The sequence below is a fragment of the Staurois parvus genome, unplaced genomic scaffold (genome assembly GCF_062004578.1).
Source record: "Staurois parvus isolate SC_StPar_1 unplaced genomic scaffold, SC_StPar_1.0 ptg000402l, whole genome shotgun sequence".
NCBI lineage: Eukaryota > Metazoa > Chordata > Amphibia > Anura > Ranidae > Staurois > Staurois parvus.
Window position 1 is genome coordinate 8,313,582 of NW_028318198.1, and position 23,292 is coordinate 8,336,873.

At 42.0% G+C, this 23,292-nt stretch overlaps 1 protein-coding gene across 1 annotated transcript; it reads left to right on the plus strand.

The window, feature by feature from the left end:
• The first annotated feature begins 7,632 nt into the window (after positions 1–7,632).
• On the plus strand, positions 7,633–13,317 carry LOC149455156 (G protein-coupled receptor 20-like). The gene has a single exon (XM_089686608.1). The coding sequence runs from the start codon at positions 11,206–11,208 to the stop codon at positions 12,232–12,234; it is 1,029 nt and encodes a 342-aa protein (XP_089542734.1). The 5' UTR covers positions 7,633–11,205; the 3' UTR covers positions 12,235–13,317.
• Positions 13,318–23,292: the final 9,975 nt, after the last annotated feature.

Here is a 23,292-nt window from a genome sequence, read left to right on the forward strand (position 1 = left end):
AGGTCAAAAAGCGCTCAGACAGTATCCACAATCATTCCATCATGTTCAATAGATTCCCATGGCAAGATATGGAAGATCCCATTGGGCAGCACATTGGCTAAATGGTTAGCACTTCCACCTGGTAGTACTAGGGTCATTGGTTCGATTCCCAGCCATGGCACCACCTGCCTGGAGTTTGCATGTTCTCCCTATGCCTGCATGGGTTTCCTCCGGGTACTCTGGCTTCCTCCCATACTCCAAAGACATGCTGGTGGGTTAAGTGGATCCTGTCTAAATTGGCCCTAATATGTGTATGTATGAATGTAAGTTAGGGACCTTAGATTGTGCACCCCTTGAGAGTTAGGGACTGATGTGAATGTACAATATATATGTGTAAAGCGCTCCATAAATTGACGGCACTATATAAGTACCTGAAATAAATAAATCCCTGCTGAAGTCACATGGTATGTGATGTAACATGTTGGATGAAAGTGTGGTGACATCATTTTCTGTGGAAGCAGCCATATTGGCACACCCAGTCTCTATAAGATAACCTGTTTATGGGCTCCTGAAGCCCGCTGTTTTTTGTGAATTATATTCTTTTGTATTTTATCTAATTATGAAGGTCCTCTGCACTGTGGGAAGCTTTCTCTCTTCTATTTTCTTAGCATCCATTTACCTGACATTCAACTACCTGAGCAAGTCACCTGAAGGGAACATACTCCTTATTGCCATGGGATAATATTGCTGATTTTGGAGAAGGGTAGGCAGCCTATAGATGTGAGCTGTTATCCTTAATATTTTTTTATGCCTACACTTTATCTTGTAACTCCAGAAAGAGTCACAAAAAAGGAGGACTGAAATGAGTCTCCCACAAAATGTGACAGCCCCACAAAGTCAAATCGGGTCCCCCCTTGCAACATCCTTCTCAGAAGTCAATATTTTTACATAGTGTGTATTGCTATTTCTATCTTGAAAAAATAAAATATAGAAGGGGAGAAGAAGTAGAGGAAGTAGGAGTTGGAAGGAGAAAAGGAGAAAAAGGTGATGGAGTAGGGAACAGAGAAAGGAGGAGGATAAGCTGAAGGAGAAAGAGAAGGAGTATAGGAAGGCATATGTAGAGGAGGGATGGAGAAGGAAGAGGTCACATTAGCAAAACTAAGGCTGGGCTTAACAAAGCACCTACTACCATTATGTGAAAAAACCTCTACCCCTCGTTTTGGGCACCACTGCCATTCCTAGAATGCCTTGATTTTGTAATGAATACAAGGCATTCTCTAATAGGATGTTGGGGGGTAGAAATATTATAATCTCCACTTTATTCAATCAGAGATTGGATTGGCCTTAAAAGGCTTCACAGAGAACAAACAAAATAAAACAGAAAATAAATCCTTGCCATCCAGGCACTAGCTACATATTCCTCTCTCACAGGCGAAGAGCTTCTCCCTGTCACCAACAAAAAAACAAGTATTTGGCAAACCTTTTTGTTTCTCTTAGAGAGCAATTTCCACATGTAGCTCTCTCAGGCTTAGTTTCCCTGAGTTCCAGGACACAGCAACCTCTGCTCCGGTCCTACCTTATTTATACCTCCTGCTGCTGGTCACAAGTGGAAAGCAAAACCTGGCTTGGATTCTACACTGCCAAGGTGCCCTGGAAATCCTAGACAGGATTTAACCTTAGTTTCCTACATATGAAAAAATGCAAGGTGATACATAGCATCCCTCAATTATCTCGCTTTTCATTATCTCAATATATATACACGTTAAAATAATTATTTGAATTCCTTCAGATTTTGTACGTTTACCCACTTACAAAGAAATGAAGGGTCTATAATTTTTATCATAGGTGTATTTTAAATGACAGAGACACAATATCAACCAAAAAATCCCCAAAAAAACACATTATACAAATGTTATAAATTGAGTTTCAGTTCAGTGAGTAAAATAAGTATTTGATCCCCTACCAACCAACAATAATTCTGGCTCCCATGTGGTACACAGATAAGTCCTGTCAATTTAAGAAGATGCTCCTAACGACAACTCGTTATGTGTATGAAAGACACATGTGCACAGAATCTCTTTCTTCCATTCAAACCTCACCATCATAGGCAAATGACCAAAGAGCTGTCAAAGGACATCAGAGACAAGACTGTAGACGTACACAAGGTTTGAATGGGCTACAAGACCATCAGCAATAAGCTTGGTGAGAAGGAGACAACAGTAGGAGCGATTATTTGCAAATGGAAGAAATTAAAAATAACCATCAATCACTCTGTCTGGAGCTCAATGCAAGAGTTCTTATCATGGGGTAAAGATGATCATGAGAAAAGTGAGGAATCAGCCCAGAACTACATGGGAGCAGCTTGTAAATGATCTCAAGGCAGTTGAGACCATAGTCACCAAACAAACCATTGTTAACACAATAATCTGGCATGGATTGAAATCTTGCAGCCCCCGCAAGGTCCCCCTCCTCAAGAAGGCACATGTACAAGCCCATCTGAAGTTTGACAATGAACATCTAAATGATTCAGAAAAGGACTGGGAGAAAGTGCTGTCGTCAGATGAGACCAAAATTGAGCTCTATGGCATTAACTGGATGCTCCGTGTTTGAAGAAAGAAAAATGCTGACTATGAACCTAAGTACACCATCCCTATAGTCAAATATGGAGGTGGAAATATTATGCTTTGGAGTTGTTTCTCTGCTAAAGGAACAGGCCAACTTTGCACCATTGAGGGGCCAATGGTTGGGGCCATGCATTGTAAAATCTTGGATGACAACCTTGTTCCCTCAGCCAGAACACTGAAGATGGGTCGTGGATAGGTCTTCCAGCATGACAATGACACAAAACATACCGCCAAGGCAACAAAGGAGTGGCTAAAGAAGAAGCACATTAAGGTCATGGAGTGGCCTAGCCAGTCTCCACACCTTATACCTAAAGAAAAGTTATGGGTGGAGCTGAAACTTTGAGCTGCCAAGCAAAAACCAAGAAACCTTAAGGATTTAGAGAAGATCTGTAAAGAAGAATGGACCAAAATCCCTCTTGAGATGTGTGAAAATCGGAGAAACAAGGGTTTCTCCACCAAGTACTAGGTCACGGTTTGCTTGTAAATTAAATACTTTTTTTACTCACTGAACTGCAACTCAATTTATAACATTTGCATCATGTGTTTTTTTCTGGATTTTGGGTTGATATTCTGTCTCTATCATTTAAAATACATCTATGATAAAAAATTATAGACCCTTCATTTCTTTGTAAGTGGGCAAACTTACAAAATCTGCAGAGTATCAAATAATTATTTTCCCCACCGTATATACAGTATATACATATATTTGGCAGTAGTATATAAACAGTATATTAAAATCTACCTATACATTACACAGAAACCTTTGTTTTTATTGTTCTTTTCTTAGTGTTGTGTGCATTACAATAAGTAAGATTTTCCCAACAGAGGACCACATTGAGAGTTAGAATTTGTTCAGATGAGAAGCAAAAAACGTTTCAATCCTTTTCCTTCAATTTTCTTATCACTATGGTCAAAACAATTTGTTCCCATATCATGGTCTGGGATCAGGCTTGGAAGCCAGTGGCTGTAGCAATAGAGAGTATCACGAAATATACAAGCAGATTCCCCTAACAGATGACATGGGCTCACCCGAGGTGCTGGGTTTAAACACTAGTAGGTAGTGCTCCTGATTGTGGAGATGGGTTTTGCTGTGTGCTAGTACCAGGTTGCAGCGTTCAGGATCACCCCACCAGGAGGTGAGCAAGCTGTGGTCTATAGCAGATGTAGCAGGTAGAGATCAAGCAGAAGCATAGTCATTAAACAAGCCAAAGGTCGGTAACAAATAATAGCTGGAAGGGATCAAACAGAAGCATAGTCGGTGAACAAGCCAAGGGTCAATAATGAGTGGTAGTGAATATAAGGACTGCAGCATATATGCAAGGAGCAATATATAGACTGAAGAGCATAATGACCTGGCAATCAGAAAGTGCAGAGACATGGCTTAAATCCGGAAGTTCCTGGGAGGAGCAATAATTTCAAGGTTCGCTAGAAATAAGATCCATGGCAAGGTTGTCCAAGAGACCAGGCAGGGAGCAGTCCAGCATTGCAGATGGCACAGTGAGAAGAGCTACGGCTAGACACTGCAGAGGTCCCAGGTTGAGATCAGGACCCTAATACCCCATTAAGATTAGAAAATCAAATGAACACTTTGAAAACTCTAATCATGTATAGCAAGCTATAGGCACCCCCATCAGGTGTGTTTTTATTCTCTAATCTATGGGATCACTGACATAAGAACATAAAACATACCGCAATAAATAAATTGACACCAAACTTACTTGAAGCTGCTCAGTCATCTCATGGAAAACAGCGGAAGGTATCTGTGTAAGGGACAAGCGTCAGCTGCCGTATGTACCATGTACCATAATACTATTACTTCGGTGGTATTACAACTCATATGACCATTCACAATGCATATCTAGGACTGCAGCACTCCATTCATGTTTTTAATGCTTTTACTTTGGGTAAACCATGTTTCAATCCTAATATGCTTTTGCATGACCAGAATATTTCTTCTTGCACCACTTCAAACCATTGGACAGCCCATCATGTGAAACAGATAACTGTGAGAACCCATAACAGCGCATGACTTTAATATATACAGATATATGAGAGATGACATTCTGCTGTATTTTAACGTATTTGTGTCTTGGCAGTAACACTGCACAGAATTGTGTTTTTCTACAGTGCTAAGAACAGTCAACAGTCACTGTACAGTCATTCATCATCTCAATTAATTTAATAAATCTAGTCTGTGGGTAGGTACGGAGAGTAAGCAGGAAGATGCTGAAGCAGTTTAGCAACTGGTAATATTAGATTTTACAGGAAACAATGCTGGAAATTGGATATTGTGGATTTTAAAACTCAGCAGAACCTCCATGTGAATTAAAAAATGAGACAGAAAAATGCTTGTTGGAAATGGCTTTGTTGTGTTAACTTTTGATGGAGCTATAGGGTCACATAATGTTTTCACCCATTTTTATGAATCTTGATTATTGAATTGAAAACACCAAAACATGGGCCTGACTTATGAATACTGTACTCTGCAGAAAGAAATGATGTATCACAAATATATATATATAAACACAAAAATACATGGGAACATTTTCTATAAATGTGATTGTTATGTTTCATCCAAAAGACCAGACTGATTTGTGTATTTGTGCAATAAATGACTATTACTTTACATATCTAGTTTAAACATTTTAAGCTGAAATGACAAAGCTAATAACGCCAAGATAAAGATCTGTATTTTAAAAAATGAGTTTTTTCAGCTTAGTACAATAAGATAAGAAAATTACAGTCACGTGGCTAAAAGAAAAGATTCTTATCCTTGTGTAAAGCTTTGTGAATTGAACCTTTTGCATTTTATTAGCATACTTAATAAGAATGTTTAATTTTAACATCAACAATAATGTCAGTCCTTAAAGCAAGCATGTGCTTTGCCTATACAGGTCAAAGATACTCCCCTCCCTGGCAGCATGGCAGCACATACCATTCCTTCATTCCCCACCAACTCCATTCAATCTGTAGGAGAAAAAAAAATACATGATACTGTCAGGTATGGAGGATCATGTAGCTCTCTCCCCTTCCTCCCATGTGGAAGTGTCGGTGCTTGTTGACTATCTCAGAAACAACAAATGGTAGTAAGGAAAGGGTCCACAGACTTATACAGTCTTTACTTCACTAATGGAAACACTAAAAATTATGAAAGTTACTTTTGTTAAGTTTGCAATATGCCACCAACGTATCCAAATTTGAGGATGTCAGCCCATAATGTATCATACAATATTATTATACAATGCAACCAAAGACCCTTGTCTCATGGTCCTTGGGTGTTCAGTAAGACCCCTGTGAACTAGACCTGGAATCACTATATTTTGAATACCCTACTTTAAATGTGTAAAATGTGATTCCTAATGTGGCCCTAAGGCTATCCTTAATGAGGAACCTGTGAAATATAGTGAAAAGGATCGTTGTTGGGGTCTCAGACCCACTATCATTGACTTTAACTGTAGGCCTTGGCACAGGAACTGACTTAGCGACCCACTGCAAGAGAACACTGCATACTCCTCTAGTAATAGTGCTGATACAAACAAGTCCTCTGTGTTGGATGGAACAACAAGTAAAATTTTACTGTAATAAATGTACCCTGCATATGCCACGCACATATTTTCTTTTTAGTGTTACAAAATCTCTTTTTTTTGGGGGGGGGAGGGGGGGCATAAGTAGGTAAAGACTAAAATGTGTGTTCGTTCTTATTGTCTGTTCTGCCATCCAAGGGACTGCTTTTAGAGAGGCAAACAATAAAGTGGACTTTTCAACAAAAATAAGTTTGTCTCATATCCTGATTCTTCCCCTCCCCATTACTGAAAGGCCAAATTTTCTTATAGAGGCCAAATAATTTTTTTCCTACCATATAGAAATACCTTCCCACTTCCTCATTCCTTGTCTAGGTAAAGGTGATGTATACATTGTCCTCCCACTTACACCTGGGATACTTAAATCATATATCTCAGGAGGCAATTTTTGACACGGTAATGGATCTTTGTAGGCCCATGTGCAAGATCTCAAAAATCAGGAAGAGAAAGCCAAACCCTGAAGATGTGAAAAACAATATGCTGCTGTTGGACGAGGCCTAAATTAGGAGAGTGGTAGGTGGACAATGAAGGGATTAGCCCTAAGTTTGATGTCCCACCATCTTGTCTCTCTCTGAGCCAAACTTCTTCCATCTTAAGAATCAGTATCCATCTTAAGTCAGTATTTTAAAAGAATTGACTTTCTTGTCTTAAACGGTAATTTGTCAGGAGTTAGGAAGTTCCTCTTTTTTGTCCAGGTGTAACTTCCCCTTTTTCCTTAGCTAGCCTAAGACTGAAAGTCTGTGGTGGGCTACATCCTGTTGAAAGAGTATTAATAATTATAAGCCAACGGTAAAGAGGAACTGTCTGCTTTCTGTATTGTTCAAAAGTTCAAGCTTGACGTATATACTAATAATTAACATATATGCCAACTGATTGGGCATGACTGACGTATGTAATATTCTAATTGGTTAAATGCATACCTGTCAATTGATTGGTTCTTATATTTCTATGCATTGTTTTAAGTTTCATATATAAGTTTAAACACGCAAGAATAAATTCAGTTCATTCTGAGATACTACCTTGTGTCTGTCTGCAATTTCCTTTGTGTCTCAGGTGAACTCCAGATCTGAGGGTAATTGTTGGCCAATGCCAGGGGGCTGACGGGAGTCAGTGCAGAAAGGAACGAGAGTCAATTCCTTTCAATTGGGGGCTCGTGTCCGGGATGAGATAATCATCTTTTCGGGTAGGTAAGATTTTTTGTCATTTTTGTCAATTAGTCTGTCTTGCCGGTAAAGCTCTGATTGAAATCTCATGCCCTTAGGTAAGCACTGGACTCAGCGTCTTAAGACGCCAGTGGCCAGGCGCAAAAGTGCTGTGGGAAGCACAAGGTCTTTTGGAAAAGACCAGGAGCAGTTTTGGGAACTGCACAGTCTCTTATGAGAAGAGATTGAAAAGAGTTTCTCTGAGAAGAAACCAGGAAAAAAGCCCGGGGTTGACCAGTATTGCCCTGCAAACCTTTGCTTTTCTTCCTATCGCATAGAAGTATAAGATAATTTGTTTGTGTGACACAAGTGCCCAGGTGGTAAAGTGTATGGGCCAGTGGTCACTGAAGGTATTGTCAATTTCCGTGTGACATGCCCCACCCCACCCAGATAAGCCTTATTGGTTGATGATCTGGGTGAGGTGATTGCGTGGTAACGCCGAGTTGGGTGCCTATGCAAATGTTTTGTTTAAATTGTGTTGTAAGTTAGAAAAGATTGGCAGAATATTATTAGAAAGTATTGTACACCCAGGTTATAATCTTCACTTTTATCAGTCACTAGAGAAAGACTAGAGAAAGTATCTTAGGTCCAGGCATTTTTATAGGATAAATTGTCATTACAGCCTATAGGACAGATTTGTGATACAGATATATTCAAGTGTAAGATATGGGGAGAAGTCAGAGTAGGAATAAGCCCCCTCTCCCAAATGTTGGTGAATCGTGTATAGATTATGTAGCCTGTATCTGTGGGACAGATTATTCTTTAATTCACCCCTGGGTAGATAGATTAGCAGAATGGAGTGAAGTAATGGGCAGTGTGGATCCATTTCCCTATAGTGGTGATAATGATGTTTTTCATATGGATATGGTCAGGGGACTCTGTCTGGGAGAAAAACAGTCATTCCCATGGTACGAGGGAGACCCCATGTGGGACCCAAGATATATGGCCAGAGGTGGACAGAATTGGGTGATGTTTGCTCCACTTTGGTTTTATAGGAAAAATAAGCGGCAAAAGAAGGCCGAAGTTAGAAATAATGATGCAGCAAGAATACATTCATTAGAGTCAGAAATAGACAGATCCACACACCCTCTCATGTTACTCCCTCCACCGTACGGTTATCCCACCCTTACAGAGGAAATTGTTGATTTCCTAACCAACCATTATGTAGTCCAGAATCCTATTCCCACTGCACCTCCCACATCACCAGTATTAATATCTGCACAGACACACCAAATAACTAGTGCAGTTCAGATTTCTGCCACACAGCCTTCTACAGTTGAAACTCCCGAGGATTCTCAGAGTGTAGTTCAAACTCCTGCCACACATGAAGTCGCAGGGAGAATTGTCACTCCAATTACTGAGGAGGATTTATTTTTTGAAGAATCCTCGGGTTCAGGTTCCCTGGTATTAAGGGAGAGTGATAGTCTGGATGTAACAGACATCCCGAGTTCACCACCTGAAACAGTATGTGGAGAGAATTCGCTGAAAAAGTGGAAAACTCTCTATAAGAACAGGTGGGAAACCCACCGACATTTTTAAAGCACCACCTTTTTCAGTTTTTTTGTTTTGCTGCTAGAGCATTTATTCAAAATCATACCCAATTGTCCAGTTGATTTGTTCTCTTGGGAAAGCTTAGTATTAATCTAAAACTCTGGGAAAGGAGGTATTGTAGCTTAATCTGCCGGGATACCAACTGTCCCTGTTATGACAGTGTTTATTGAAATATGACCCCTCACTCTCTGCTGGAACAATATAAAGTTTGAGCAGAAAGTTCCTTGTATGTGGGATTCATTTCCTGCATTCCAATACAAGGCCACACTGTGTTTCATAAATAAGGCCCTTTTGTTTAAAATACAGGAGGTAAGAATAGTGCCCATGGTGGAGCATTTGTTTCAAGGCAAGAATCCTTGGAAAGGTGATTTCACCATACAACAGCCCAATAAATCTAGTTAAGAAGCCAGACGGTTCTTACAGATTTGTGCAGGACCTGAGGGCTATAAATGTTCTTGTAATTCTCATTGTCCCAATAGTACCTGACGTACCAATACTCATTTCCTCCATCCCACCTGATGCCGAGTTGTTTTTTTTTACAAGTGATTGATTTGACAAATTGTTTTTTTTTAGCAAATTCCTGTTGTTAAGGAGACATGGCTAATTTTTGCCTTTAACTTTAGAAGTAAAAGTTTTATCTGGAGTGAATTTCTCCAGGATTATACTGTAGTCCTCCAGGCCCCAAGCCATGAACTCCTAGCCATGGTTTAGTTGGTTTCAGTGCGGACAGCCAGCCAGGTGGAGTGTGTATCTTATATGTGATCATAAAGTGTCTAAGCAAAGTCATAATGGTGTTAAGAAACTGTTGAATACCTTGGTTTTGTCCTCACAAAAGGTGATAGGAAATTCAGTCACAAAGAGAGCTGCGGCTCTTATGGGTCTGCCCCGCCCATTGACCAAGAAAGACATGCTTACCTTTCTTGACATGATTGGTTGCTGCCGCCAATGGATACCTGACTGTTCCTACTATGACAGTATTTTGAGACAAACCACAGGTTCAGAAATGTCAGATCTTGAGAAATGGTTAATTGAAATGTGTAATGTTTTTGTGTATTTGAAACATGCTATGGTAATAGCCCCTGGTCTTGGTCTGCCCGCATATGATCAAATGTTTTATCTGTATGTTAGGGAAAATTGTAAAACTATGTCAGGAATCCTGGCTTGGGGAGCATGGAGGTACACTCCGCCCTTTTGTTTTGTTTTTGATCAGAGATGGTTCTGGTACAGGTTCAAGGCATGCCTGTGTGTCTCAGAAGTTTGCTATTATTTGTGATGGTGATTCAAATGGCTATGTCATTTACTCTTGGACATGAGACCACCTTACACACCACCATTTAGTGAATATGAGGTTATACTGTTGTTAAACCCCAAGTTGAGAATAAAATATATTCCTCCCACTTTAGACCCTGCTCCAATTTTAAATGTCACTGTTAGATCAAATATTGCAGTACATTTGCTACTTCTAAAGATATTAAGGGGAATGTAGTTAGTGTGACCAAAGTTCCACTAACTGGACTTTGTGTCACAAGAGGGGAGACCATGTATTCTAGAAGCTAGTGCACCTCTGTTCATCTTACAGTATCATGGGGTAGGTCACAGCTCACAGTATTATGGGATAGGTCACAGGGGATGGCAGGTTACATGTGAACTGCTGGATTTTTTTTCATCCCTGGCCCCCCTTTATGGTAAAATCATATGTGTCTAGATGCATTACATACATTAGGAACAATCCTCACAAGGCAAGACATTAACATTTTTTATCCGCCCACAGGTAGATTTTACACACATGCCAAAAGTAGGAAAAGGACAGGAATATTTTTGGGTAATTGTGGATATGTTTAGCCGCTAGGTGGAAATGTCCCTCAGAGTTCAGGTATAGAGATAAGGATGATTCCTTCTAAGAAGACAGGTTACCCCCCCCTTTTTTAGGTTTTAATGGATAGGCTCTTTCCCACTCCCTGGGCCAGACAGCCACTCATGGTAGAAAGAGGGGATTTAGGATTGATTCAGGAAGAATATGTGAGAAAGTTTATTGAAAGTTTGGACAAGGTTGAAAGAAATGTTGCTGGCACTTTTCTCTTTTTTTTCACAGGAACCAACTCGTTTCCGTGATCGCTGTCACTAGGACCGCTGTTCTGACTGAGGATTCCAAGGCCTGGATCCATGCCAGATGTGTGAAAAGAGTAAACCATACCCCTAAGAAGCAAGACAAAGACACAGATACAGAAGAAGCAGCCAGAGAAGTCCTGAGAGATTGATCTGAACCACATGGAGTGCTTCGTCAGCCCTGGAAACTTCAACCCATCCAGAGAACTTGAACTGAATGAATCTATAGCAAATGACAAACAATTCCAAATCCCTCAACAAGCCAACCCAGGTGAAACCTTGCATCAAAGGTTCTATGGCCTTTGGGTGGCGTTGCTAATTATCAACTCTTTTATTTTTTTGATGGGCATAATACTGAACAGTTTGGCCCTTTATGTGTTCTGTTTTCAGACCAAAGTAAGGACACCCTCTGTTATTTACACCATTAACTTGGTAGTGACAGACCTTTTAGTGGGTCTCTCTCTACCAGCACGAATTGTTATGTATTACCGTAATGTAGAGACCTGTCATATCTGCTATTATGTTCACAGTTTTACGTACTCTGTGAACATGTACTGTAGTATTCTTTTCCTGACCTGCATCTGTGTTGATCGCTACCTGGCCATTGTGCAAGCCAAAGCCTCACGCAGATGGAGAAATCCCAGTTATGCCAAATGCATCTGTGTTTTGATTTGGATATTTGCTGTGATTGTAACTTTCATCATACTGACCACAACGATTAACCACAAACGTTGTTTTTTCCAGCTACTTATGCTGACAGGTTTTGAGTATTTTGTTCCTTTGGTGATTGTTGTTTTCTACACCCTGCGGATCATGTGGACTTTGTCCAAGTCAATACAAATGAACCAAAGCCGAGAGAGACGGGTGAAGGCGGTACAGCTCCTCATAATGGTGCTGGTCATCTTCACAGTCTGTTTCACTCCCATTCATGTTAGTCAAGTGGTTTTCTGTGTCCGCAGTGAGGTGTCTCGGGATGTCATCCTCATTGTGTACCATGTCACAGTAACTTTGAGTAGTTTTAATAGTTGTATGGATCCCATTGTCTATTGTTTTGTTACTAGCCATTTCCAATCCGCTAGGAATAGTATTTTCGGAGAACAACCGTCACCAGTTCCTTTTCCTGCCCCTGCCGTAGGCAGCTCGCCCTGGGGGCTAGGAAAATACAGGAGTAATGATGCAATCAAAAGATAGATTAGGCATTGAGACTGGTTCCCTTTTTCAGGAAAAAGAAACTAATATGTTCTATCTAATTAGAGTGTACAAAGATAATATCACTGAGAAGGAATGTACTGATTTGGTTAAGAAAATTCCCTGTTACCAGATTACATAATTTACTTTTAAGTCTCTAAACCAGTATCAGGAAATTTTGCCTGATTTGAACATGGTAATGTTGTTACAGAATTTGTCTGTATTATATGGGTACAGTTTAGCGGGAATGTAAATTGGGTTAACTACATTGGCTATGGTTAACAAAAGTTTGGTAGAACCATACTGTTTTTGATATGTTATTAGCTGATAAAGGGAAAGTATGTAAAATGTTTAACTCCTGCGGTTGTACTCTTATTCCCCATAACATTGTTTCTGATGGAAGTATTATTAGAGCCCTTCACAACCTCCAAATATTGTTTGAAGAATTAGCTGAAAGCTCAGGAGTAGAAAATCCACTGGTCAGTTTATTTGAAACCTTTTTTGGTATATGGGGAACCCTGATTACCTACTAAGGGCCCCAGGTACCAACCTGTGACTAAGGTGTAAGGTCACGTGTGTGACCTAAGAGGGGGTTTGAAGGGATTAGCCCCTAAGTTTGATGTCCCACCATCTTGTCTCTCTCTGAGCCAAACTTCTTCCATCTTAAGAATCAGTATCCATCTTAAGTCAGTATTTTAAAAGAATTGACTTTCTTGTCTTAAACGGTAATTTGTCAGGAGTTAGGAAGTTCCTCTTTTTTGTCCAGGTGTAACTTCCCCTTTTTCCTTAGCTAGCCTAAGACTGAAAGTCTGTGGTGGGCTACATCCTGTTGAAAGAGTATTAATAATTATAAGCCAACGGTAAAGAGGAACTGTCTGCTTTCTGTATTGTTCAAAAGTTCAAGCTTGACGTATATACTAATAATTAACATATATGCCAACTGATTGGGCATGACTGACGTATGTAATATTCTAATTGGTTAAATGCATACCTGTCAATTGATTGGTTCTTATATTTCTATGCATTGTTTTAAGTTTCATATATAAGTTTAAACACGCAAGAATAAATTCAGTTCATTCTGAGATACTACCTTGTGTCTGTCTGCAATTTCCTTTGTGTCTCAGGTGAACTCCAGATCTGAGGGTAATTGTTGGCCAATGCCAGGGGGCTGACGGGAGTCAGTGCAGAAAGGAACGAGAGTCAATTCCTTTCAGACAATACTGGATTTTCTGGGCTCATACCAAAGGTAATGAGATTATGAATTTTTTTTAGCGTGGTGCAAGGTTTGCTTTAAACATTTTCTTTCTCAATCAGCTTTTTTTGAAAATATTGCTTTTAGGTATTAGATGTTAGGCTAGGTGTTAGGATTCAGGCTGAGAATAAAGAGTTATTTTTCAAGGTTATGTAAGGGCTAAGGTAAGGTCAAGGGTTAAATGTTTAGGGAGATGTTACCTGTTAAAAGTTCTAGTTGAAGGCATACCTTGTACTTCTCACCCCCACCAAGCGGACTTGCTCACACCAGTTAAATAACAGGTACATATCAAATTGCTTCCCTACAAAATAGGTAATATCTTCAATTGCCCTCAAAAGGTTAATTGGCACTCATTTAATGAAATTGCAAGATATTTTATAGCAGGTTTTATAGCAGCCCTCAGTACATAAAATATGTGATACAACTGGTGTGAGAGTAAATACAGACTACAAGGCTGTATTCAGACTTTCTTAAACATCGTTTTTTAACTCACACTGACTACTTTGCATTTCCTATGTGTAAGTCATTTCACCAGAAGCTATGAGAATGGAGGTGGTGTGTTATAAAGCATGAGAAAGAAAGCTTGTTTTTTTTAAGTGTTTTGAATGTGTGAACTGCGTGCTGACTAATTGATATTTAAAAAATATATTTGGTCGTGCACTGGTAAACCTTGGAGTGAGTGTAAGATGCCGTGGGTGTGAAGTGATGTTCATAGCTTGTGTAAGTAGATGAATCACTTTCCTCATTAACATAATGTTTTTGTCAATGTAGAAGGAAAATGGCAATTTTCACTTCTGTAACCTAGTGTTTTTACATTTAGATATTCTGATACAATTGATTTTCTTATGATGATATAAAGAACCCGTCTCATTAACAGTCTTGTCAGTAGTAATTTTTTCCTATACTGAATGATTAGGCAGTTGGCTAAACAAATTCTTTCATTTTTATTACACACACTTCTTTTTAAAAAGAAAAGAATGTTGATCTAAAGTTTAGCTTGTAGGCAGAAATCACTAGTTCAAAATGGGAGATACCTACTATAGCTAAGACAATAGGGCTGATTTAATAAAGGCAAATAGATTACTCACTGTGCAAGGAAAGTTGCACTTCATGAGGAAATCTTCTCCTGAACTATGTGAATGAGGAGACCCTCTGCTGACTTTCATCATTCAGTCATGCACAAGCAAAAATACTGTTTTTTTTCCTTGCATGTGATTGGGTAATCTTTGAAAAGCGAAATTTCGTCACATTCACTAAGTCCCTTGCAAAGTAAATGGCCTATTTACTTTTAGTAAATCAACCCCGCAGACACAACATCTGCACTGCATACAAGCTGCATGATAATACACTTGATCCATTTCTTTTTAATTTCTCGTGAAGTCTTGGTCTAGGTTTGGCCTACAAATGTAATATTCAGTTGCTAATTTAGGGAAAAAGTTGGTGCAATGATGTCAGTGCAGTTGCCACTTAAGTTTAAAGTAAAAGATCTGGCTTCAGTACTAATCTCCTTTCTGATGCTGTCTCCCACAAACGTACCCACTCAACAATTTAGTGTTGTTCCCCTTTCAAGTTGAATGATGCCTAGTGTCATTTAACTCACTTCTTGGAAGCTCAGAACATCAAGGGCTTGTTGCCCTGGACTCAAAGAAGAATGCTTTCCAAGGATATCATTGATTTTTTTCAACATTAACCCATTCACGCCTAAGGACAATTTGCAACTTTGACATGTGTTAGCAAAACAGTATATATCATCACAACTACTTTGTGTCAGGGAGCGAGGAGCCAGACACACAAGGAGGTGCAATTAAAGGTAGGTTTATTAATATAAAAATAAGACGAGTCTATGCAAGTCCAACAGTGGAAATTGTAGCCAAAGCCGGGGTCAAGAGCCAGGAAGAACAACTCAGGCAATACAGCGGGTTGGAACCCATAGTTGGCCATGAAAGGAGACATCCCAGAGGAGGAGTTGACAGCCGAGTTCCTCGCAAACTCTGCCCATGGCAGGAGATCGACCCAATTGTCTTGATGGTCAGAGATATAGCAGCAAAGGAATTGTTCCAGGGCCTGGTTGGAACGTTCCGCAGCCCCATTGGACTGCGGGTGGTAGGCCGAAGAGAAGGAGAGCTTGATACCCAACTGGGAGCAGAAGGCGCACCAGAACCTGGACACAAACTGGCTCCCACGGTCCGAGACAATCACCTTGGGCAACCCATGTAAGTGAAAGATCTCCCTGGCGAAAACCGTAGCCAGTTCTTGCGCAGTCGTCAATTTCTTGAATGGAACACTATGGCACATCTTGGAGAAACGATCAATGACCAAAAGAATGACCATATGGCCTCGAGACGCAGGGAGGTCTACAATAAAATCCATGCCGAGGTGTAACCAGGGACGCTCCCCATTGGCAATGGGTTGCAGAAAGCCCAATGGAAGATGCCGAGGAGATTTATTTTGGGCATAGACAACATGCCGCTACATATGAGGCGATGTCGGAACGGAGAGATGGCCACCAGAATAAACGAGAAACGACCCAGGACAACTGGTTCCTCCCTGGATGACCAGCGGTCTTGGAATTATGGTAGGTACGCAGCAAGCGAATGCGCAATTCCTCAGGTATGAAACATCTACCAGCCGGTCTCTCAGAGGGAGGATCAGTTTGAGCCGCCAAAATCTGCTCCCCAAGGGGAGAAGTCAGGCTGGTACGAATGGCAGCCAGGATCTGATCCGGAGGTATGACCGAGGTCGGCTCAGAGTCCTCCCTGGACAGCTCAGAGTATTGCCACGACAAGGCATCAGCCCTGACATTCTTGGAGCCAGGAAAATAGGAGACCACATAGTTAAAACGCGACAAGAACAGAGCCCATCTGGCCTGACGGGGCATCAACCTCTTAGCTTCCGAGAGATACGTCAGTATCTGGTGGTCAGTGAGAATGAGAACCGTAACTGCAGAACCCTCGAGCAGGTGCCTCCATTCCTTGAGAGCCTGAATAATGGCCAACAACTCCCTGTCTCCAATCTGGTAAGCTTCCTGGAGTAGATCCCACAGGGAAGTAGGAGTCCATCGGTCGACCGACACTGAGACAGGAGGGCACCTACTCCCGTCTCAGATGCATCAACCTCGAGGACAAAAGGCAACCCAGGGTTGGGATGAGACAGTATCAGAGCCAAAGCGAAGGCGGATTTCAGAGCTTCGAAAGCTAATATGGCCTCGGATGACCAGTCGTGGGGATTACTGCCCTTCTAGGTCAGATCTGAGAGAGGCTTGGCCAGCGTGGAGAAGTTCCTGATAAACTTCCGATAATAGTTGTCGAATCCCAAAAAGCGCTGAATGAACCGAAGACCACTGGGACGAGGCCACTGCAGAACTGCCGAAACCTTCTGAGGGTCCATGGAAAATCCCACAGCGGAAATGATGTAGCCCAAAAAGGCAACCTGGGATCAGTGAAATTCACACTTCTCGAGCTTACAGAAAAGCTCGTTCTCACGTAATCGTTGCAGCACCCGCTTAACATCCTGGATATAAGATTCCATGGACGCAGAGTAAACCAGGATGTCGTTCAAGTAAACCACCACACACTGCTGCAACAAGTCACAAAAGACTTCATTAATGAACTCCTGAAAGACCGCGGGCGTGTTACACAACCCGAAGGGCATAACCAGGGATTCATAGTGGCCGGTTCTGGTGTTGAACGTGTTCTTCCACTCGTCGCCCTCCTTGATCCGTACGAGGTTGTACGCAGCCCTAAGGTCGAGTTTAGTAAAGACCATTGCTCCCTTGAGGCGGTCAATCAACGGAATTGGGTAAGCATTCTTAATCGTGATTTGATTGAGACCCCTAAAATCAATGCAAGGCCTCAATTCACCGCCCTTCTTTTTCACGAAGAAAAATCCAGCTCCTGCTGGGGAAGTAGACTTGCGAATGTGCCCCCGGGAAAGCGCATCCGCAACATACTCCTCCATGGCCTGATTCTCCGCAACCAAAAGAGAATACACCCTGCCACGTGGAGGCGTGGCAGCGGGTTGTAAGGTTATGGCACAATCGTATGGACAATGAGGAGGCAGAGCACCGGAGCGCACCTTGTCAAACACGTCCAAGTACTCCCCATAGTCAGTGGGTCTGAGGAGGCACACAACACCTTAACAGGTCCACGGATGCAACCGGCCCCACACTGTGGAGACCACGAGAGAATCTCGGCCGACCGCCAATCAAAGGTTGGATTGCGCTTCTGAAGCCTGGGATATCCCAAAACCTTGGAATAGTGCGGGGAAGAAATTACCTGGAAACAGGCCAACTCCCTGTGAACAGCCCCAATAGCTACTTCCACCGGCAGGGTCTCGTGGGTAACCTGCGGCGGTTGCAGGGGCCTGCCATCTATCGCCTCGAGGACCAATGCAGTAACTCAAGCCTGCAGAGGAATGGAGTACTGGGCAGCAAACAAACTGTCCATAAACAACCCGCCAGCACCAGAGTCTACCAATGCTTGGGCCGTCACCAAGCCTTCCGCCCAAGAGAGGACAATGGTGATTAGCGGTTTATCTTTGCGGGAAACCAGGGACGAGGAAACTCCATCCAAGATCTGCCCCCCGACAGGATCTCAGGTGCGAGCATTTCCCGGACAGACCGGACAGGACTGCCAAAAATGCCCACCGAGACCACAGTACAGGCAGCGACCCTCCCGACGCCGAGAGGCCCGCTTCCCCTCGGAAAGGCGAGCAAACCCCAGCTGCATGGGCTCACCACCAGACAAGCCATCCCAAGGAGGCATGGGAGGAGAAGGAGGAACGGGTGGGACAGAAAACGTAGGCGCCAATCGGTTAGGAGGCCTCCGCAGACGCTCTTTAAGTTAAGGACTCTCCCTGAGCCTGGTGTCAATCAGGATTAGGAAGGAAATGAGTTCTTCGAGCTCCACAGGCAGTTCTTTGGCTGCAATCTCGTCCTTCAACGCATCTGAGAGACCATGAGAGAAAGCAGCCACCAGAGCCTCATTGTTCCAATCCACCTCTGCCGCCAGGGTACAAAATTCTATGGCGTACTCGGCAACGGTTCGTGAACCCTGATGCATGGACATGAGCAGCTTAACAGCAGAGGGAGAGCAAGCAGGCACATCAAATACCGTACGGAAGGAGGCAACAAAACCGGCAAACTCGTGAATCACAGGGTTATTGTTCTCCCATAAGGGATTTGCCCAGGCCAAGGCCTTGTCCGAGAGCAGCGAGATTAGGAAGCCCACCTTTGACCTCTCAGTAGGAAAAGCGTGGGGTATCAATTCAAAATATATGCCCACTTGGTTAAGGAAACCCCAACACTGACTCGGCTCACCCCCAAAGCACTGTGGAAGGGGGGCTGAACCAGTCATACCTCTGGGCACCGCAGGTGTGGCAGCAGATGCGGAGGTAGGCGCAACAACCGGAGCAACAACGGGAGCAACCACAGGAGTGACAACCGGCCTAATAGCACCAGGAGCAAGGTGTGCTGTGCGTGCAATCAGCGTTTGCAACGCCTGAGCGAACTGAGCCAACAAGAGATCCTGCTGATCAAGTCTGGCAACCAACTTAGGGAGCGGGGGTGCACCTGCACCGTCAGGATTCGTGGCATTCGTGTAGTGTCAGGGAGCGAGGAGCCAGACACACAAGGAGGTGCAATTAAAGGTAGGTTTATTAATATAAAAATAAGACAAGAGTCTATGCAAATCCAACAGCGGAAATCATAGCCAAAGCCGGGGTCAAGAGCCAGGAAGAATCGTCGCCAGAGCCGGGATCAGGAGCCAGGAAGAATGGTCGCCAGAGCTGGGATCAGGAGCCAGGAGGAGTCTTAGCCAAAGCCGAGTCGGTATCCAGGAAAGCAATGAGTAGCTAAACAGCAGCTTGCTGTTGTGCAACAGACAGGACACAAATGCAATGGACAGCCACAAACAGCAGACTTATATGTGATAAGCCACCACCTCCTGAGGGAGGAGCCTCAGAGGCTGAAAGCATAAAGGATCCCACAATGCTTTGCAGACACCTAAGATGGATGCCAGCACATGGAGCAGCACAAGGTCTGAGGAAAGGTAGGACCTTGACACTTTGTGCATCCAGGTGGATTTTACCTTTTTTTTATTTTTCAGGATAAATTGGGCTTTCATTAGGTGGTAAATCATAATGGGTATCTCCTGATTTTTTTTATTATCAATGGAAAACTGACCCAAAATAATAAAAACATTTTTTTTTTAAATCAGTTGTATATTTCTTGCTACTATCATAACCAACCACCAAAGAACAACCCAAAGTTATTTCTCCTGCTGCTGATAATCACAGTGATACCACATATGTGTATGTTAGTTGTTGTTTGTACTCGTAGTACGGCCCAGAAACAATAGTGTGCAGTTTGATTTTTTTATATCCTGCCACTAACTGACACTGATACTAATTTAAAAATTACAAAAAAATCTGACAAAAAAAATAAAAATACTAACCCTGACCCATGACTTTGACCCTGACCTTGACCCAAACACTAACCCTGGCACTGACCTAGATCACACCTTGATCTAGGTATTTTTATTTATTTATTTTAATTATATAATTTATTTATTTATTTTTACAAACACTTTTTTTTTCTTTCTGAAAGGACAGATAGAGGCCTCAGAGAGAGAAAACAAAGGGGGCAGGCTTCACAGTGACTGATTGCTGTGATATCCAATCAGAGGTTTTCACAGCGATCAAGTGACCCAGAATCAGGAGTTCCAGGTCCCAATTGTTAGAACGGGACCTGGGGCTTTCACTGACACTCCAGTCTTTGTGCTGGGAGCGCACCATGTGGTGCTGAGCCCTGTGTCAGAGTATATTAACCACTTGCCTACCGGGCATTTACACCCCCTTCCTGCCCAGGCCAATGTTCAGCTTTCAGCGCTATCGCACTTTGAATGACAATTTCACGGTCATGCAACACTGTACCCATATGAAATTTTTATCATTTTTTTTCACACAAACAGAGATTTATTTTGGTGGTATTCAATTGTCACTGGATGTTTTATTTTTTGCGCTATAAACACAGAAAGAGCAAAAAAAAAAAAGTTTTTCTTTGTTTCTATTATAAAATTTTTCAAACAGGTAATTTTTCTCCTTCACTGATGTGCATTGATAAGGCTGCACTGATAAGCAGCATTGATGGGCACTGATAGGCGGCTCTGACAGGCAGCACTGATAGGCGGCACTGATGAGCTGGCACTGATGAGCTGGCACTGATGAGGTGACACTGATAATGCTGCACTGATAGGCACTGATAGGTGGCACTGATGGGCATTAATGGGTGGCATTGACTGACAGCAAATGATTGACGGCACTGCTGGGCACTGACTGGCAGCACTGCTGGGCACTGATGAGTGGCACTGCTGGGCAGCACTGATGGGTGGCACTGCTGGGCACAGGTGGGTGGCACTGCTAGGCACAGGTGGGTGGCACTGATGGGTGGCACTGCTGGGCACTGGTGAGGGGCACTGATCATCAGGGCACTGATGATCAGTGCAGATCTGTTCTCTGACAATTTATCGGCAGTATTTTCCTTACACTGTGACAATGCAGCCGATAACCGGCAACTACATATACCCAGTGATCTGCTGTGTGATTGGACACAGCTGATCAGGTGGTAAAAGGCAGCTGTGATTGGCCTTTTATCTCATCACTTGATCAGCTGTGTCCGTAGGACAGGGCGATCATGGAGATCGCCGGGTGCGTGCCGCTGGGGGCGCACAGGAGGGCACGTTCTGAAAGGATGTAATATGACGCCCTGCCAGAGCTGGACAACCGTGCTGTAGCCATCATCTGGCTATAGCGCGATTGCCAAGTGGTTAAAGAATAAGCTCACCTTTTGACCAAAATTAATAAATGCACAAAAAAAATTAGCATTTCTTATTTTTGTCTACAGGCAAGCATTGCATTGCACCAGCAATTTGCAGATCACTGGTGTCATGCAAGTCACCTGCAGACCTGTCAGTAAATGCATACAGATACAGTTTACTGACAGGAAGATTCAATGAACTACCATGGCGCTCCACAGCGCCGTGGTAGTTCATTGAGAAGCACAAGCTGACAGCCACTAGTAGGACATTGTGAATGAAGCCATGTACGACTGCGCTATTTTTAGAAAGTGATAGATCGTATGGGGAACTTATCCCTGTACTTCTGTTACAGAGAGGGGGGGTGGTCGGGCAACAGCTGTAGCATTGGGAACATGTTACATGTTCCACCCTGAAAATGGGTGAAACATGTAACATGTTTCCAAAGGTGTGTGTTGCAGAAACATGAGCTAATGCGCAATACATTGTTTTTCCATGCCATTCATTGAAAATGGAACCCCAATGGATGTTGCAAAAAGAGTGTACTGCAAGATGCACTGCAGGACACCACAATGCATATACCAAGGATCATGTTTTTTGATCTGTTGTGTGTTGGCAGCCCATTCATAATGAGCATGCTGCCTTAAAGGATAATTCCCACTTTAGCAACATGTTGCACTTGTATTTTGGGTGTAACATGTAACACCTGAACAGTTCTTTGTCCCCACAGCAGTTGTAACTTTTCAAACTGGCACAGCTGTGTGGGATTGCCCACAATCTGATCACATATAGAATATCAGGCATCAGTTTCATCCTGCATGTAATATTTTTCCATGGATTACAGTATAGAAAATATAACAAAAGATGAACTTGAATGTGCATGTATAATGTAAAGACAGAGTTTCTAGACTAATATATTGAGCTAACACCTTCACCCAATTCCACCGACGAAATCAGAAAGGACTTATAGTATCTCTTAATTTAAATATGCGTATATTTATTATTGAGGACTTATTTTATAGCATCTTCTGCTTATTAATTTTTGTGCATCTTTTGGGGTAAAGGTGTTGATGGTGCTGTGGGGAATTGTGGTTATATAATTTTATTTAGAGAGTGGTTTTTGATCTAATTTAAATATGTGGTCTTAAGACAACCCCTTTAGAAGCTCTCCTAACAAAAATATCTTTGCATCAAACATTTATAAAATCTAAATGCATTCGTTACAGCAAAATATTCCAACTTTTTATACCTGAACGTTTTCCATAAACTGTTCTACCCAATAGCATATATCATTTTTAAAAGCCATAAAAAGCAACCCCCAGTCTGCTGAGAATTATATTAGGAACAGTGGTGTGTAGCTGGATAACTGGCTGTCATTTCATTTTACTTGGGGCAAAATATATTTAATTGAATTTATTCTGATATTCAGACAGCCCAAAGACAGAGCTGAGGATTTATAATGCATTGCCTGGTTGAGAGTTATTAATGTATTACATATGCTAATTATTATAGTGCACACATTTGCTGGTTGTGTTTAATCAAAGTTCCTATTGTAAAACAGGTTTAGGAAAAATAAATAGTTTTTGGTAATCAGCAGAGCTCTTTTTGCAGTAAGCACCTTTGATTAAAACTAGCTATTGAAATAATTTATACTGGCTGATATAGCACATTTCTGAGGTTATGTGGAGTCCAGTAATGTATTCTCATTGTTTGTTTTCCCACTTAACAATCTATAATTTGTAATAATATTTTAGTTTTGCGTTTTTTTCCATATTTTGTCAAAACTGGCCTTTAGTTTTGCCATGTGGCATTGCTTACATAAGTTTACTTAAAAAAACAAATATAAAATACTGTTAAAAAAAATCTTCCTGTGTTGCATTGCAAGCCCTGTGATGCTCCCCAAGCCACTTCTAGAAATTAGTGAGCCTGAGATTGGGGACAGAGCAAAAAGTTTCACACTATGAGCATTGCAGTAAGATCTGAGCAATAACTGCAGTG